Genomic DNA, 19085 nt, shown 5'->3' with positions numbered 1-19085 from the left:
ACTTAAGCATGTGTGTAAAGATACAGGCCTTTAATGTCGTAACTTTCTTCCACTTCTCTTAAGTTTCTGTTAATTAAAGTGTCTAGTTATACCACAGGCCAAAAGAGCCATTGATAGAAATAGGCAGTGTAGGCAGTCATTCAAATCAGCTGGCTGCTGGAAAGGGAAAGGGATGGCGGTAAATGCCTGTGACCAATGCTTTAAATTCATATTCTTTTTTGAGAAACTGATAGAAAAATGCAGATCCAAATACATGTATTCAGTCTTTATACTAAATTGGAGCTTGTCTATATGCCTGTGGTACAGGAAAAAACCTCACAATATATTTTAAATTATTAAAAATTTGACCCCAGAGTATTCTGGGAAAATCCTTAACATTTGCAGGCTGGCATCCATTCAAAACTTACATTGATTTACTCTTTTAGCTGTGGATCCAAAGTGAAATCAGTTGAAATGAAGTTGCATCATCCTGTTATAAAACAAAGAAGTCATAAAAATTTTATTGAGGCAACACTGTTCTCTGGAATCAAAAGATTTATAGAAATGCTTTAATGGGTGTTCTTGCCAGCTCACTATGGGAAATTACTCCTATAAAAACACACGTTGGACTAGGGAAGAGGAAGGTGAAGTGAGAAAATGAATGTGCAATGCAAGCTGTAGTAAGGATCACCTCAGTCATATATAAGGGAATATAATTTCCCTTCATGAACAACCTCTTAAAAATGTTGAGTATCATTTGATTTGTCATTTAGCTAATGATATTGCTACAAGACAACAGATTTTTCCTGGTCCTGTATTTTTCTTTCATGCTCCTTTCCCAGAAAGGATACTTCTGCATTAATATCTGCAGTTTGATTTTTAATTCCACGAGCATGGATGCGACAAACAAACAAGTACACAGAATTCATCTGTATTACTGGCTACTGCTGCTTTTGGCCGTGTGCAGCCATGCCAATGAGAGATTGTTTATCTCTGTCACATGTTGGGGAGAACATACATAGTGCTACTTAACTAAAAAATACAGTATGATACTGTTATGATTTTAACTGTATTATTAGAGAAGATACAAAGCTGATTTTTTTGTGTAATTGCCTATAGAAATTCCCATAGTTTCCTCAACCACTCTTTGCAGAGGTAATGACCTTACTGATCACAGACAGGTCCTCTGCCTCCAATTCTTCTAAGCCTGGGCCAAACACATCAAGGCAAACCAAAAATATCCTTGGGAAATGCTTCTGTGATCCTTGATAAATGGAAAAACATTCATATTGTTCCTGGTTGGAATATAAATTAAATACAATTCTAATTTCACTCTAAGATTAAACTTGCGATCAGGGGAAAAAAAACCTGAAAAAAGAATCCATCTCCCCCACCCCACCCCTGCCATGCTCATAGTATAATCAAGCTTTCAAATAATCTAATGTCATAGTACAAACTGTTAGTGATGAATTTGCAAAAGCCAATATGGCAACTGTCATGAATTATTCATGGCCATTATTTATCCCCCAGTGTTTCTTGTAAACCAAGCACAATAAATAGCATATATTAGAATTTTGTGCCTGCATTCAGCATTGCTCATTGCTGTTAATGATTTTTTTGGGGGTCCAGACTCATATTCCAAGTCTGAACAAACATTTCTGGATGAGCATTTATGTATCCTTTGTCTTTATCTTTCCCCTCCCTCCTATAGAGGCTGTGGAGAGATTGATGTTTTCAGCAATTAACACTCTTCAAAGTAATTCTGATCTTTGGTCCTTTCTATGTCTGTTTTACCAGTGAATTGGAAACCAAGCGAACCCAAACCAATGCGTTGAAGTAGCTGCAATACAGTTTCTGTCAGTAGAGGGCGAAGCCTAACTAGAAACGAAAAGCCTGGGAAGTATTTCTAATGTAGCCACTGGGGCGCACCAGAGTCAGGCAATCCACCCTCTGAATAAGCTCCCTAGTAGATTCGTTGGCGAACGTAAACAAAAATAATACAACACAGTGATTGGCTTCTAAGTGCAGACAGTGAGCCAGTTTAGAAGCTGTGCAGAAGTGCCCAGGTATTTATCCAAGAATGGTAAACACAAAGACGAAGGAATCCGGAACACAGTGACCCACAGTCATGATGATTAACGGGAGTGCTGTTTGCCAGATGTGGATCTGAAAGTCTGTCTGGTTTCAGGGCATTGACAAATTTAGTTTTACTCAACGTGGCAACAAGAGGCATTGGGGAGTTTAAGCCTGGGGACAAATCCAGCATTCCCCCTTCAGATTTAAGGAAGATTTGATTTGGGCCAACGCTCAACTGTCAAGTTTGAGAAATGGAATTCTGTCCAGGTTTTATTTATCATCTAGTCAGTGAATTAGTAGTGCATGCTGTGCAAAATAACAGCTTCATATTTTTCAAGGCTTGGAATGGTCAATAGATCGGTATTATTGAACACAAAACATATGAGCGCAATACGGACTGTACAATTTAGAAGCCGTTCACTAATGGAGGCCTTCCCCCGATTACACATACCGCAAACTATAACAACACAGAATGGTTTGAATTAAGCTCACAAGTCCTGCCAGATTACAACAGAGCTATGGTCATTAGGTCTGTCCAGAACAAATGATGCAGTCTGGAAGCACACAAGGGGGGCTCTGTGAAAGCAATGACTAACAAACAGCAAACAGCTGGGAGAACTTAGATGCAAAAATTTGGTCTCACATCTGTAGATTAGTTTTTCTGTGGCCCGCTATAAGACCTGGGGCTGTCTGCGCACTGCAGAGCCAAACTAGGCTCATTCATGCCTCTCAACTTCCAAAATGGACAAGGAATGTTACCTAGGCCACATCTGTAGCCACAAGATCGAATGCAAACCTGTTATTTTAAGAGAAGGGAAATGAGGATGGCTTGATTTAGGCGCAAAGCTAGTAAAATAAAAATAATCATGTGTTTTTAATATAAATGTTCTGTCTCTTGTTCACAAGATATTTATGCTCTTACTTTTACTGCAAATATTTCTGGCATTTGTTGAATTCTAAAACTAAAGTTAGTTAGCAGAGCACTCAGTTTTTCATTTAAAGTGTCTGTTACTCATAGCATCGTCTGAGCAAATGCTGCTGGTTTTGCTCTTTGTTTAGATGTTCCTTCAAAAACATACAGGAAGTGACAAATACCAAATACAGATAGGAAAGCCATTTAGACAGGCTTCTATTTACTTCAAGAGAAAAGTGGATTTTTTTAGATCAACTTTTTCTTTCCAAGATTATTCCCACAAAGAAATGAGTATTATCAGAATCTTATAGCATGACAAAAACACGTGAAAAAATTTTCTTTAGCTGCAACAAAATGGCTACCTAGGAAAAAAAAGAAAGCGAGAGCAAGAGAAAGAGTGCGCGGTCATTTTGCAGCCACAAATTAAAATAGCCAGCATTCAGTGCAGTGAAACTTCTCACCTAATTGATAGCTCTGGAAGTCACGCCTACACAGAGTGCAGGAGAAATGAAACCTCTCAATCAGTCTTGCAGCAGAAATGGAGAATTTCAAATACCAGAGTAGGCAGATGCCACCCAAAGGCTGTCTGCACAGAGCCTCATTATGTCCTCAGACATTAGCAGCTGCATCTCTGTTACACACAGTGCTGCAGCATCCAGCAGTGACACTCCATGACAGTGGAAGGTGCTGTAACAGCTGTTGTTGCCACTGGCAGTCACTGGAAAGGCCCAATGGTTAATTGAATATTCACAATAAATTAATCAAAATATTTTGGTCTAAGTTATTACTCTTCGCTGGCAGTATATTGCTCTGCTTTAACTAGTTTCTGGAGTCAGGATCAATGCTTGTTATATAGAGATTTTCTTGCTGAGCACAGGCACGTTTGCCTGTGGACCTTATGTTCCGCTGATGTGTCTGGAGCATACACCTGATGGCTCTAGTAAAGGAGCTCAAGTATAAAGTCTCAAGTCTATTATTTCTCCAAAGGAGTGAGAGAACAGTTCATTCTCTTGCTGAGCTCCAGGATACAGTCCTGAAGTAACAATGGCACTCATCTTAAACTTCCTTTGGGTAAACAAGCACATAACTTACTTGGAGAGGAGAGGAAAAAAAATTCTTAACCCTTTGAGGGTTAACCCTTTTCCCTCCTCTGTCACTATTTATTGCCTGGTTTCCTTCACCTCCCAGTGACTCAGTTTGATTTTCTGTGACAGTTAGTGCTTCTCAAAACAGCATGGGTGGAAGAGACTTGCTTAATGTTTTCAAGTTGCTTATGAATCAACAGTCATACTCTGCCTCCCTGTGCTGAAAATGAATCTTGAAATCCCATTTGGCTTTTTTTTCTTTGTTGCTACAGATACAAAGGTTTTAAAGGCAACTGCTCGATTTCCTTCATTGAGCAGTTCAGAGCCCTCCACCAGTGCAATAAGTACTGTGAGATGCTGGGGCTGAAATCTCTCCGAACCACTCATCAAAAACAGAGGAAAGCAACATCCATGAAAAGCAAAAATCTACCAAACTCATCAACTATAAAGAACACAGTGCCCAAGAAAGCAAGAGAACCTAGAGACTTCATTTCTTCAGAGCACTGAGTTGCACTGTCTCATCTTGTGAAAACTCCTCTAGAGGATATGTAGTAGTGATAGGCACCAGTGACCTTGTGGGGGCATAATTTTAGTCTTTTGCCTTATGACATTATTTTGAAGTCATCCTGATGCTGATGCCAGCAACAAAGAAAGGAGCTGATTCTATGATCTTGGTACCTGAGATTTAACACTGGGGCAAGGTTTTGAAGACAAACTAAGCCATCTGCCTGGATTATCTTACAACCCTTCTATGTATTGGTATCTGCGTATTTTGAGTCTTGGACATTGAGTGCACCACAGGTCACTGGAGAACATCTTCCCTTCTATGTGTCTGTGCCTGTGACCCTGTAGGTTCATCTGCCACCTAAAGATCAGTATATTTAAGATGCCACTTAGTAAAAGTTTTGTACAGTATTGTTGCTCAGGCTGCTATAGAAAAATTGTTTGCTTTCCCAGATTTTTGCATGTTGTAATCCTGCTATAATCCTATTCTTGTAGTGGGTTTTTTTGGTCTTCTAATACAAGACAAAGCCATTCATGATTGGACATTGCCCCCCACAAAATTAGCTAGCATCTTTAAGGTCCTCACAAAGTGATGTCATCAGCTTAAAGATGAGTGCCTTGGGTGATTCTCCCTAGAATTCCTTGCTTTCCATGCAAGCTTCCTTGAATCTACGGTGAACCCTATGGCACAGTACTGTTGTACGTGCACCGATCCTATTGTCGGATGCAGGGTTGGAGTCTGCATGTTGCCAAACAGCTACCGTCTGAAATAAACCATTACATATGGAGGGTGTTTCAGTACCTTGCAGCACTTTCAACTAGAATAAGTACAATGACTTTTCTGTGTAGCATAGAGTTGTTTTTTGAAGGAACATGACAACTGCCCTGGGCCAGTACCTGTCTGCTGAAGAGTCGTGATTTATCCAAAATGCCTAGGCAGGGCCAGAACTGAAAAAAGATACTGTGCTCCATTAAACTTAAGTGTAGCTTTTGTGGAGATTTGCAGCCAGAGGAGGGAACTATGCATGTCAGAGCACTGCAACAAGTTTACTGGAGGTGGCAGTTGAAAACCCAACCTGCAGTGCCTAACACAGAATACAAACACTGAACATTGTCAGACTTCTTATCCCTGTGTGATTACTAAATAACAGGTCATGCCAGAAAACCAATACCTGTGTGTAGAAGTCCCATCAGTACTGAGGAAGATAAAAGGATTTCAGACTAGGTTCTGCTTTGTATTGATAAGCAGTGGGTGCCAAGTAAGAGATTAACTGTTGGGGACTAGCTGACGCTAGGGACAGAAACTCATTCTGACTGCAATGTCGATGTAACATCTAGGCTTGTCATCCTGGGCTCCCTTTACGGTTAATGGAGAGGTCTTCTCAATGGAATTTAGAGCAAAGTGCAGGTCATCTGAAAAGCAAACACTTGGAATAGGTTAGATTAACTGTGCCAAAAAAGTGCCTGTGTCTCTCCATTGAGGGAAAAAGAAGCAAAGTGTCAGACAGACATCTGCATTTTAAATTCCTACTGTTACGCGGGATGAAGTTCTCCAGAATTGCTCTGAAGCATTTGAGTTTTTAATAGTTTTCTGCTAACTTAGGTGCAGGAGACCAACTACAAAATGGTATTGCAGAAATGAGGATGGTATTATAGTCCACATAAAATTAAATGTATGAAAGACTATTTGAAAGATGAGTTTTTAAATAGAAAATGCCAAAGGAAGGTGAAAACTTTGACTGTGACTGAAAGCTGGGTCAAAACATTGAGAATGAAACCTTGACAAAACAATTACAGTGTACTGAGGATGGGAAGCCATTCATTTCAAAATAAAGGCGAATGACAATGCTGTGCTACTGCAGAGAATCTGAAGTATCACAAGAGAACGGAGGTAGAAAAGTATACAGAGCAGAAGTTTTGAAGGAGTTATCAAACACAGCAGACAGAGGGAGATGTGACACAGATGAGGCAGATGGTCCTATTGATAGCGGCTGTGCTGTAGGGAAGAGGTTTTCCCAGGGAAGTCCCACTGTTCTGGTGTCTCAGTTCTTCAAACCAGGAACCAGTCTGAGTTTGCCACGTATCTTTCTCAACCTAAAGGAAGTCGGTGCGTGTGAGAGAACGAGACACCGCGCAGGGCCAGACAGCGCACCTCGCGATGGGGATGGCAGCAAGCCGCTTCCTGCTGCCACCTGGCAATCAGCAGTGCATCATTTATTTGAACCTGGAATTCTGTACTCTGTGATGCTTATTGCTGCTTGCGGTTCTGGCTAGGTTTGGTGGGGAAGAGAAGATGTTGGGAATGGGGCATACGGGGCGCTCTGTCATGTTGCAGCTGGAACCGTTGGGTCAGTCAGGGGCAAGAATGTCAGTGCCAGGCAGTTAGCGTGAAGCTGGCCAGCCAGCCTGGGGACCATGCTGTTAGACCAACACCGTGTGTTGTGTGTGTCCGTGGGCCCAGCTGAGTAGCTGAGTAGCCCTTTCCCCTTCTGTGGTGATCGGAGAGGGTCTCAGCCACCTCCTGACAGCTTTCCATCAATGGAGAATGCCAATATGGGAAGGAGAGTTTACCACAGGTCTTTCCAGTTCTTCTGTAGCCATGCTGGACGATGTAACACAGTTATGAGGCTGCTTGCTCATCAACGCCAAGGGACATTTTAAGAAGCCTGCATAAAAAAAGTGAGGCCTGGTATAGCCATTGAACTTGAACTCGCTCATGCGCTGCTGTAACTAGAGAAGGCTCACTCGGGGGTTATTGCCTGATCCAGATGCTGCATGTGTGCACGTGTGTATGTTTGCAGCCACCCTTACTTTACCTAAGGTACTCTTGTCTGTCTGTCATGTAGGAGCTGAAAAATGGTTCCCTAGGTTTCTAAAGCAGACAGTTTCTGGTCGTTCAAGAAACACCAAGTATGATAGTGGCATGAAGCATCTTTGGGAAGGAAGTTTGCCCCTGTTTCCCCTCTTAAGTGTTCAGCTTCCTGATATTTCTGATCTCTAAGAGACAGGGTATTGGGAAAACAACACTCTCCCACCCCCACCACTTCAGAGAATTAGTTTCATTGATATTTCATGCCTGTGTAAAAATATCACCTTACTGCATTTACCTGGTGTGTTCAATACTGATGACAGCACAGAGACAATGAATATTATCCTTGTCTGGAAAGGTGGAGGTCTTGATCCTGCAAGGGACTAAGCTCAGATGGATTCTTGGAGCACCCATCTGTGACCATAGTTCCATCCCTGCAGTTGTTTGCAGGACTGAGTCATAACTTTCTTCCCTATTCATTAATCAAAAACTTGGAGAAAATGTTGTTTACACCTGTTGGCCAAAATAAGCATGGCAGAAATCATAGACGTGAATGAGGATGTTTATGCTCCACATGTCCATGGAACACAATACAATGAAAGGCGCTGTGCTCTGTGTTGCCTTCTAAAGAAAAGATGATGACATTCTTGTCCCTTGAAAGTGAGGACACATGAATCTTTTAGAATGTTTTCCTCTGTGGGGAACTGTCCTCCAAGCCCACTGATGGAGCATTAATTAAGGACTCAGGCCACATTCTGGATGTATTTCTCTTTTGATGGATTTGATGTTTTTCATTCATCTTTCAACTAGACTTGACATCTCTACTCAAAAGCTGATTTTAATTTTCTTATTATTGATCTTGCAGAGTAAATGTGTACATGGAGCATTATATAATAACAAGCCATCATATTTGGATTAAATAGACATACACCCAGCTAAAATGGATGCTTTTCCACTGCTCAGGAGTTTATTGAATGTATTTTGTTTGTAAATAGACATATTACATTGCTGATGTATTACAACACTGTGTGAGTCATAATTCCTGAATTTCTGTCAGTGGAAAGTCTAACTGATTATAATAGGAAAACCTGGCAATACCCTGGTTTAAAGCAGTAATTTTTCTGTAACAGAACAAAAGCTTCATTTATAATAATGTCACATGATCCTGTTAAAATTCAGTCATTGCCCTTGAGTTCAGCTATATGCAATTTCATTGAAATAATTATACATTAATAGCTACCAAAAGTAGAAAATGCTTGACTGATTACCTCAGGTTAAAGCCATCTTGACAAGTTTTAAAACCTTGCTCTGTCATGATACTCAGATGATTGCTGTTTGGCATATCTAAGGGAAGTAGAGGATTGAGTCCTTGCCTTTTATTTGTTTCCTTGTTGCCCCATCCTCTTTCACATTTGCTGAGCTGTCTGTTCTGCCCTCCTGTCTGTCTTGTTTGACAGGTAGGAACTCTGTGGCAGGAATACCTTGTCTATGCAGGCGCCTCTCAAAAACACCCTCAGTTCCTTACTGACGTTTCTGGGTCATGATATAAAGAGTTTAAAATTTAGATAATCTGACAGTGACACAGAGAGAGCTCCAGTGTGCATGTCAAAAACTGATGGGAAATGATGATGATTAACAGACTGTTTGTCTGCCCATGTCTTAATTTTCATGCCAGATTTTTTTTAAAATTACTTTGCTAATAATTGTTGTTCTTTGTAGACTGATAACTAGCCACTCTACCCACCTTAGCCTTGCTGTTACAGAAAATACATATATACCCTGTATCAGGAAGTATTTCCTCGCTATCTGAAAAAGAATGAAAGCTCAGTGCATCTAAACTCAACTTCATACAAAGGTCTAGACCAAGAAATCAGACCGCGAAAAGGAAGTTTGGTCCTATTTATGTCGGTTTACTTCAATGGCAGAAGAAAGATTCACCTAGTAGAACCATGGTTTTACCTTGGTGTACCTGTGTTACCAATGTGCATCAGGTGGATGTCTGCAAAATCATAAGCAGTGAAATAATAATAATCAGTAGGGTAAACAGTATTCTCATTGGTCTCTAGATTTAATGGCCCATTGAGATGAATGGGAGAAACAGCTACCTATTTTACAGACTGTTTTAATCTGAGCCAAAGTTTGCTTTTTGCCTTTTACATAAGGGAACCAAAGCATGGGTTTTGTGAGCAAGTCAAATAAATACGTATTCTAATCTCAGCAGAGACATCAGCAAAGCAGAAACTGGAACCCATTTTTTTAAAGGAGCACTTAGAAGTTAATTCTTGCTGCTAGCAGTTGTATTATTATGTTAATAAATATTCTTAAGCACACACAGAATGAATGAATTGCACTGTCCTGATAGCAATTTTAAAATGTTATGCTTTTCATAGGGCACCACTGTAGTTTAGGCTGAAGCACTAATGCTTTGTGATTTAAATTCTATTATACAGACTATGATAAAACACTCAAGAACGGAGTCAATAAAGCTTCTACAGGATGTTTCTTCTTTTTCAAAAGTAGTTAATCACATGAATGGCCTATAGGTACTGAATTTTTAGATGTATGTGTCCCTATAGATAAACTGATATTTCTACCTGTTCTTTCGCAGTTTTTAAGTGCTTTAAAAAACATCTGAGCTCCAGTGGTAATGTTTTTCAAAAACACCTAAGGGATTTCAGTGTATAGGTCCATATCCACAAAATATGAGGCACATAACTCTTAAGTTGATCTGTTTTCCAAAAAGTGTCTGTGATCCTTAAAACTTTATTGCTCAGTGGAAACTGGCCTCCTCAGTCCCTTTTGAAATAGAACCTTGAGTACATTTGAAAATGTCACCTGAATGTTCAGAAGTGTTCAATGGTAGCAATGAATGAATTCTGATTCAGTACATCAGTCCTCCACAGCTTCAAGATGACAGCTTGCACTTTTGAAGAGCAGTGCACAGTTGCTGGGAATCAGCTGCAGACTCTGGTTCCAGCTTTAGATCTTAAATAATGATCTCACCCACAAGGAGAAAGTCAGTGGGTATAGAAAACAGTCAGCCTCATCCTGAAATATGGGGAGATATGTCTGGGGTGCCGAAGAATTTTCTCTAAAATTGGAAAATTGAGAAACTTTTAACCAAAATGTCTGCAGCATTTTTTAACCTGTGCGGGAAGATAGATCCTTGCCATAGAAGTTAGATTATTCTTCATTTCAAGTTTCCAAATGAAAAAAGCCAGAATCTATGACTGACTAGTCTTGGATGAATAGATCATTGCAGCGCTGCGATACGTATTCCCAGTCCTTACGCATACACCTGCTTTATAAATTGCTTGGCCCCAGGTCTCCAGAGGATGCAACTTCAGAAGGCAGCTGATGTATTTCGAATGCTGTGCCTTGAATATTTATCCACTTCAAGGAGATGTAAGATGGAGGACCCGATTAGAAAACAGGCAGTATGTTTCCCATATTCCCTATACCACATAGCAGGAGAAATTTGTATGCAATTCTTATTGGAGGAACTTTTCAGTATAACTCCTGCAGCTTAACCTCATGTAACCTATCAGTGAACTGCAGGGATGCAGCTCCTTATGCGTTAATTACTTTTTTTTCCTTCAAAAAACTTCAGTGTATCTAATACTTGTGTGGGTGTTGTAAAGATCGTGTTGCTCTACAATAAAAGCCTCCATAAATAAGTTCATTTTTGAGTTTTAAGAGCACAGCAGTAAGAAAGTAATAGGGAGAGAGAATTAATCTACACTGCTATCCTGCCACAGAGCACCAGGGGAAGGTTAGGAACTGTTTGCCCACATGGATGTTTGAATATTTTAAATGGGTTTTCTTTAATAACATTACAAGTAGAAGCTGGCGAGCCCGTACTGCCATTCCACCACTGGAGGACCAGCAGTGGTGATTCATGTTTTGCATCTCCAAAAGAATGAATGACGTGGAATAAGCTGTGACGACATTGCAAATCGTGGAGCTAGTTCAAAATGACAGACCTAATCGCCAGCTCTTTCTGGTGACATGATAGGGATATTGTGCTCAGGCAAGCAGCACATGATGCTTACTGAGTGGGAGGAGAGAAACAGCGTAAGATGTTCTTCAAATAGGAAAAATTGCAGTGCCAGTAATCAGGAGAAGGGCAAGCAAGACTGTTCAGGCTCCCTAGAAAGCACTGCAGGTGTGGTGAGGAAAGGAAGGGACTTTCTCCATTTCTCTCTCAATCAAAGGTTGAGAAGAAAAGTAGCTGCTGCAAAAACATTATACAGCGGGCCTTGCAGACAAGGTCACTTTTGCTTTCCTCCTGCAAAGCCAGAGAAAAGGGAAAGGAGTTCCAGCTCTCTTGCCCACCCCAGCCCCCCAACTTACCTCCACAAAGATTCCCTCAGCTAGAAGCTCCTTCTCAGCAAAGACCTTTTGAAAAATAAGCCATAATTATCTGCAGCTCTGCTGATTTCACTGTGAGTCTGCCATAAGATATTGTGGCTGTGAAATTACTGTGATTTACTGAGTCTTGGACAGCAGGAGAATACGGGCTTTGGGAGCCTTTCTGTTGCTGCTGGATTCTGGCTGTGTTTATGGATAACTGAGGTTGCTTGTTCTGCAGCGGTGGCAGAACAACGTCCCTTGTTAGTATTAATGCTTAGTGGTTTTATAGATGCCCAGTCTGTGCCAGATGTTTTGGATCTGGCCCACGACATCAGTCTTTCCAATTCATTATCTGCTCCTTTCAGACAAAAGATAGGACCCAGCCTTATGTTATGGGGCAGCCCAGCCCTCACCTTTCCCTTTCTACCCTTTTCACAGAGGACCTGCAGCCTTTTTCTTTTTATACAACTAAAAGCTCACTTACCACATGAACCATGTTCATGTTGCCCCAAATATACAGTAGATACGCATTTGGTCTTGTGATAGGGGTGCACAGGGGATCAGGTGATGAGAGCTGCTTGTTTGCTGTGGCTAGATTTGTGCCATGTACATGGCAGCACAGTGTATCACCGCTGCAGTGATGTGACAGGTCCATACCAAGTGACATAACAGGGATGGACTTGTCATCAGGACCCAGCAGAAAGCCTTCGTGGCACACACCAAAAGGCTGGTACTGCTGCTACAGAAATGTGTTTGAATGAGCTTCCTGTGTAATGTAGGAAACGTCAGAAGGGAGGAATAACATCAGGATATTTCTGTCCATCCATTCATGCTTTATCTGGTAGTAAAGATTAAGATTCATTGTTCCTGAGAGAAAATCTGGACCAGGGAAGAGAAGGCCAACGGGTGCAATATATACTGGAAGGATGACGTCAGGGAAGTGGGACAGCAGCGGATAAGCATCTGGCACAAGTCTCTCAAAAGAGACTTTATGTCCCTCAGAGCGGTGTTAAAGGGATCAGGAGCACAGGTGGTGTTCTCCTCTATCCTCCCGGTTGGAGAAGGGGGTTCGAGGAAAAGGAGGCCAATTGAATAGATGAATGACTGGCTGCGTAGCTGGTGCCATGCTTAAGGTCTCGGCTTCCCATACCACTTGCTTTGTCCCTGTGCTCACATGTCCACTGTTGCTCTCCCATCTCTCCTCCCACCTCCTCTACCATTGCCTCTGCTCCTTCCCCTTCCCTGTCACTGTGCCTCATGTTTATTTCGGACAGCAGGGTTGGAAGAGGAAAAAAAGCACCAAAAAGTCTTTCTTCTTCATGTAGGTAGTAAGCTTTATCTTCTTCCTTTTGCAAGAGCTGTTCTGCACTGATTTATCAGGAGGCTACTGGATTACTCTCCATTCAGTCACCTTTTATTGCTGTATCAGATACCTGCACAGAGGTATCTGATACAGCAGGTTTTCAGAACAGATGGTCACAAAAGAAAATTGTGAATGCAAAGAGTGATTAGGATACATATAAGGTTTAGGAAAACTATTCTGGGTTCCTCTGTGAAGATCTGTTGTATTATTATAACTTGAAGTGCTGAGAATTCTTTTAAAAATATCTAGACTGGAACTTAATTTTAATATACAACATTGTGGTTCTTCCATAAATTTTCAGCAGTACGCATTGCTAATGACTGTTCCATGGCAATAACTCATGGAAGAAAACAAGGTTTAGGGAATAAAATTAAGTAACTCATTGAAGATGTTCTGTTGGGAAACACTGTGTAATAAAATTGGTTGCAAATGGAAACAGAGTATAATCTATAAATGATAAATTTCACATATCCATCTATGCTTTCTTCCAGCAGCACTCTACACATCACAGCCATAGGGACGTCCTATTCATTATGCATGCCTGGTTACTTAGCACTAGAAGTCAGAGGAAAGGTGGAGTTTGGGACATGCTGATGAATATTAAGGTTACCACTCTCATTGCAAATCAGAGTGCAACATTCTGTGAGCCTAAATCTTGGATTATTCAGTGGGATTTAAACTTCTCAGTGCAGTGTTGGTGCCTGGCTTTCATTAAGCCCTTTGGAAGTTCCTACAGATGATTCCTATTCTTTAAAATAGCTTTCAGAAGAATTTCTCTGAGGAAACTGTGACTCTTTCCAAAACAGTAGGTTTAGAATATAAGACAATGGACTTGTGAGTGGTGCTGAAATCATACATACAGTTGTGACATGGAAGGGAACAAAGCTGAAAGCATTTGAAACCTGAATAAATGATGTTTCAAATTAGAGGTAGTAGCTTTTTATCAGAATTTTGGAAAGTGTTCTGTCTGAAAAATGTCATGAGCATCTCAGTCAATTAATGTTCCAAACGTATGTTTTAATTTGGTGCCAAAATAAGAGCCAGAGTTTGACTACATCAGCTAATTGGCTTCAGTATTCTATTGTCATGGTCAATCCAACAGGAAAAAGAAAATCCCAAGCTGGCCTTGTTTTTCAGAGGTAATCACAACCCCATTGATTCCAATGAAATCCACATTCCTAATGATGACATTATAATGATGATTCCTTAAGATGACTTGTGTGCTTTACAATGGGAATCTGGAAGTGCATGTAGCAGAGTAGAGATGGATTTCCCACATATTCTGGTGGGTTTGCTTATAAAAGAAAGAGCAGTGTCATCCTGACATAGATGTAAAAGGTTACTTATTCCTCAGCACGGTGGGAAAATGTATTGCTACAGTTCACGTACCTTTCTGAATTGATGTCTTGTCTACCAGTAGCTATTTAGTGTGATAATGGCGTTTGATAGACTGGACACAAACACCATTGTCACACTCCACAGCTCTGGTAGTAGTAGATCATTAGTTCATGGAAGAAGTAATATGCACGCATTGCAGACTTCAGCCTGGGGGCTTCAAAGATCTGCAAAACACAGAGAAAAGACCATGTTTATGCTTATTTATACGTGGTACATCGGGATTCTCACCAAGGAAGTGGGAGACAGGATTTAGAATTTCTTTGAGGTGAATATTTTTTCTCAGCTAGCTGTAGTCATCTAAAAGCTAAGTAGCTTTAAGTGTGCCTTTACAGGCAAAGGAGATGGACAGGCATCTTGAGAAAGTAATTGGTCCTGTCCTAAGAGACAAATTTAAGAAGGGAGGGATGAATCATTCTCTGCAAGGACCTGTGTCTTCCTCTTATTGATGGAGACAGCTCAGAATAAGCACCTGACTTTTATAGAGCTATGTTAAATCTGAGGAATCACGATGCTAAAGATTATATTTGTTTTCCATATACTTGCTTTTACCAGCATTTTAGAGCTAGCCCACTTACAAGACAGCAAGTTGGTCTGTACTCCTAGTCTCACTTCACCTGTTTTATTCAATGCAAGTTCTTATATGACACGTCAACACCTATGCAACAGTGAATTAAGCAATGTAACTAACATACACGTGACTGTGGTGTTTCATTTCTTCCCAGGACAGGTTTTTTGGTTTAATAGGACAGAGTGTGTTTCTGTGTTTGTTTAGCCTGCAAGTCTAATAACATTTCTGCACATCCTCAGTGAGTATAAAAAAACCTGTAAAAGATCCTGTTAGTCAGGAGTGGACTAAGAGCACACAAACGGTAACCGAGGGTCACATGATGCACAGTGATTTGTAAAGCCATGGAAATTCAGTTATGTGTCATCATCACATCTGAATCCTGCAGAGAAGTAGAGAAAACAGAGAAGGGAGCACAGGGAAGGGAGGAGATTAGAAACCAGAGCTTGGGTGAATAGTAGTAGCCTTTGTATCTTACTCTTCCATGTATCCGCTTTTTCCTCAGTCTATAAAGACTGTCAACTAGTGTGATCATCTATGCAAGATCATATTGGATATTAACTGGAAGAAACACTGACCTGTGCAGATAGAATGTAGTTTTGTGAAAGTGTAAGCCAGCTAGTGAATGTTCATTAATAGGAATAACAAAATAATACTAGTAACTAATCGACAACTGTAATAAAATCTGCTAACTTAAAGAAAGGAAAAAAAAAGAAAAAAGAAGAGACAGACCACAGAGTGGAATTCCTTTATTCCCCTGGAATTGGTAAAAATCTTCCAAGGAGAGCAGAGTACATTAAATATTAATGTTCCATTTTGCGTAAATTTGGGTAGATTTTGTATGTGCTGCGTACCGAAATGTTTTTTGTAGCTACTGAAAACTTGAACTTTCTGACTCAGAAAAGAATTCTGTATGGACTGGTTAGAAGCACCGTGGGAGGGGATGGAGTTGTCTCTTTGTGCCAAGAGATGAGGACAGAATGTCTTGCTATAATGGTTTTAAACTATCCGTCTCATGTTTTTTTAAGCTCAGTAAATGCATTCCCATTTTTACATATTCGGGAGCATTTGCTACCCATATGTAATAAAACTAGACTCTCCAATAGTCTTCTGGATCTGGCTGCATTTTAGCAAAAGACTGTTAAGCAAGTTAGAGCATTCAAAAGGCAGACTCTCAGATCCCCAGAGAGCTCCTCCTACGGGCTTAGCCTTCCTGTCAATCTCATTTTTTATCTTTCCTAATTCACTCCTACACATCAATAGCCTTAATGCCTCTGCTTTATTCTCAGTCTGCTGTCTGCACTCCCATCGTGCGTCCCAGCTGAGAAACGAGAGAGAGAGGCACAAGTCTCTATCATCAGCTGTTTGTAAAATCTAAACGTTTGAGGTATGTATGCTGACTGTGGTACAGCTGCGGAGGAAAATCACATTTCTGTACCTGTTGAGACCAAGTGGTCGCCATTTTAAATACCAGCTTTTGTAAGGAGGAGAGGCAGTCCCTAGCTTGAATCAGGGCATGCTGCAATTTGTGAGAAGTGCAGCTCTGCGTGCCCCAAAATAAGATTGTGTATGGGCAACAACCGCTAGGTCAGCTGAAGCACTGGAGCTTGCGGGGAGTAGAACAAGGCTCTCTGAAGGAAATGATCCAGAAAAGAATCTGCTCTCCAGAGGAGATGCAGGTTGAGGGCTACTGCAGAAACAGCAGCCCTGGTTTGCGACAGTGGAAGGAGCTGTAACAGGAGATGATTAAGGATAAGGGCACAGGGCTCCCAGATACAGGTGTTTATATGCAGATCATCAGGTAGGGAAATTTAGCTCACTCGTAGTATTCTACAGCGTTAAAAGTTGAAGTGCCAGCAGAGAGGAGACACTAACACACACAAACTAGCTGGCTGCCTGCATGTACTGAATACACCTGAACCACCAGCACACTGTGTTATTTCCTCTGCAATCCTTAGCTTTTGATCCAACGTTGAGTCTTTTCTGGATCTTTTTCTTAAATGTAATCTAGCTCAACCAGTGTTGATCGGTCAATGCAGACTCATTGGGGTTCTGGACCAGTTTAACTACTGATTTGCAAGTACATATCATCAAACTTCAGTGAAAGCATGAACCGGCAGTATGAGCTGAGTTTGAATGGCCCTTGGCTGGTAAATAGCAGAGAAATGAACCTTCACTGGCTGGTTACCAGGTTTTGTTTTTCAAACGTGATTATTACAACTGCTCTGTCATTCCCATCCTTGTCAAGGAAGCAAGGCTATAAATGCTTGGGTAGGGCTGAAAATTTTCCAAGTGCTTTTCATTTTTCATTGATTTTGTGTGTGTTTTGAGTCTGTACATGCTGTAGTGGGAAAGAGTTGTGCATCTGAACGAATACACAGAACTGTCAGGCAGATTTGCAGATCCACAGGTCAGGCCACTGTGCAATCACAGCTACAAAGGAGGCATCTCTAAAAGAAGGAAAGGAGCTGTAGCACACCCTGGGCATCAAAACAGCACTGAGTTTTTTGAATTAATGATGGCAAATACACGGTCACACCCAGAACATACTCTGTCTAGTCAGGATGCGGCTTGCAGTTGTAGACCTGAGGTCCACGAGGCTATTTTTAATAAATGTGCCTATGCTCTAGCTGGTGATAATGAGAAACGAATGCCAAAGAAACATAAGTACTGTACATTGCTTTCTAATTCATCACAATATTAGTGTTTTTTCCCCTTACCTTTCCTCATACACATTTGACTCAGCTTTCTCTCTGCAGCTGAGAAGAAAGGTCAGGCAAAATCCTACTCTAATTAAGCTCTCTGAGGAAAAGGCTGACAATCGCTGGCAGATACAGCGCAAAGAGCAGCAGAGCCCTGGCAGAAGTGCCTCTAGGCTTTACTGTGAAATGTGTATGATAGTAGATAGCCAGGCAAATGACGCAGCTGTAAGCAGGCAGTTTTATAGTTCCACAACTACATGGAAGCTTCCAGCAATTCAACAGGAATATTTCCAAGACAAAAGGTATGAAAGAAAGAGAAATGGCCACTAGTTTTTAATACTGCAATGGAGCAAAAAACCCTGAAACAATGGGAAAGTTACTGGATAGTACAGGGCAAAAGCAAAGTATAAACATCGGAGAAAAAAAAATCCACTTTTTGCTTCTCTTTTGCTAGACATTTGTATAAAGAATATTATTAGAATGTTCCAGTTGAGACGATCATTGTGAAGAACAAGAGGGTTTTTCAAGAAATATGGATCATAGAACCTCCACTTTTTGCATATCCGGACTTGGAAGCATTCCTGGTGAAGTCTAACCATGCTTACTGTCAACTTCCCCGCCACCCCCTTTTTTTTAAAAAATAAACATTTAGGGTGGCTTGCTGACCGACATGAATAAAAGCCTAATCTCTTTAAAAGTGCAGGCAGAGATCACTATGTAAAAGACATTAAATCCTGTTAAATTTCACAGACAGGCCACAGGCATTTGTGGATACTTTGGTATGCTGAAGTGCTTAGTATTCAAAAATCACTTGCACTATTTTATTTTTGTTAGTGCATTTTAGCATTTCCTTTTCGTCACATGAATCAAGCACAGGAAGGCACTTACCATCTGACACAACTGCCAAATGATCCTCTGGTGTGTCGTTAGGGCTTGTCAGATTCTCGTGCATGACATTTTGCTGAGTATCACTGTATTCGGATCTTTGGACGTCTTCGTGTTCTTTTCTGAGTTCCCAGCCGTGGTCAGCTATTGAAAGCCTCTGTTTCCAATGGACACCTTTCTCTCGCCCTTTATGGGATCCTGAGGTTTTAAAGTAAACAATTCATTCTCTTTCTGATAAGTCATATTAAAATATTGATCTGGGGGAGGGAGATGGCCCTCACTGCACAGAGCCAGAGTCACCTTTAGTCAAACAGACTAAGGAACGGAAAAAAAGCTCTGAAATCTCAATTTTCTCTGTCCCTTCAGAGAGAGCATATGTGGGTAGGGAAAAATGCAAAATATAGGGTTTTTTCAGCTGCCTGTTTTGCTTAACCCTGAGATGAAGAGTGTTTA

The 19085-nt window shown here is 40.9% G+C and overlaps 1 protein-coding gene and 1 long non-coding RNA gene across 16 annotated transcripts in view; one reads left to right on the top strand and one right to left on the bottom strand.

Annotated features, from left to right (window-relative positions):
• The window catches only part of LOC142076061 (alpha-protein kinase 2-like), a 33776-nt gene extending 28513 nt beyond the window's left edge, over positions 1-5263 (top strand). Inside the window, exon 10 of the mRNA XM_075138429.1 lies at positions 4326-5263. Coding sequence (XP_074994530.1) covers positions 4326-4560 — 235 coding nt within the window. The 3' untranslated portion in view covers positions 4561-5263. The remainder of the gene's footprint in view (positions 1-4325) is intronic.
• The window catches only part of LOC142076062 (uncharacterized), a 32651-nt gene extending 13856 nt beyond the window's left edge, over positions 1-18795 (bottom strand). For 5 of the 15 annotated variants that reach the window (XR_012671100.1, XR_012671090.1, XR_012671096.1 and 2 more), the window contains exon 1: positions 408-1136. This is a non-coding gene — a long non-coding RNA (uncharacterized LOC142076062). The other 10 variants (XR_012671094.1, XR_012671092.1, XR_012671103.1 and 7 more) reach the window with 10 other exon arrangements.
• Positions 18796-19085: the final 290 nt, after the last annotated feature.

This window comes from Calonectris borealis, chromosome Z, assembly GCF_964195595.1.
Source record: "Calonectris borealis chromosome Z, bCalBor7.hap1.2, whole genome shotgun sequence".
NCBI lineage: Eukaryota > Metazoa > Chordata > Aves > Procellariiformes > Procellariidae > Calonectris > Calonectris borealis.
This window is presented reverse-complemented; position numbering and strand designations above follow the sequence as displayed.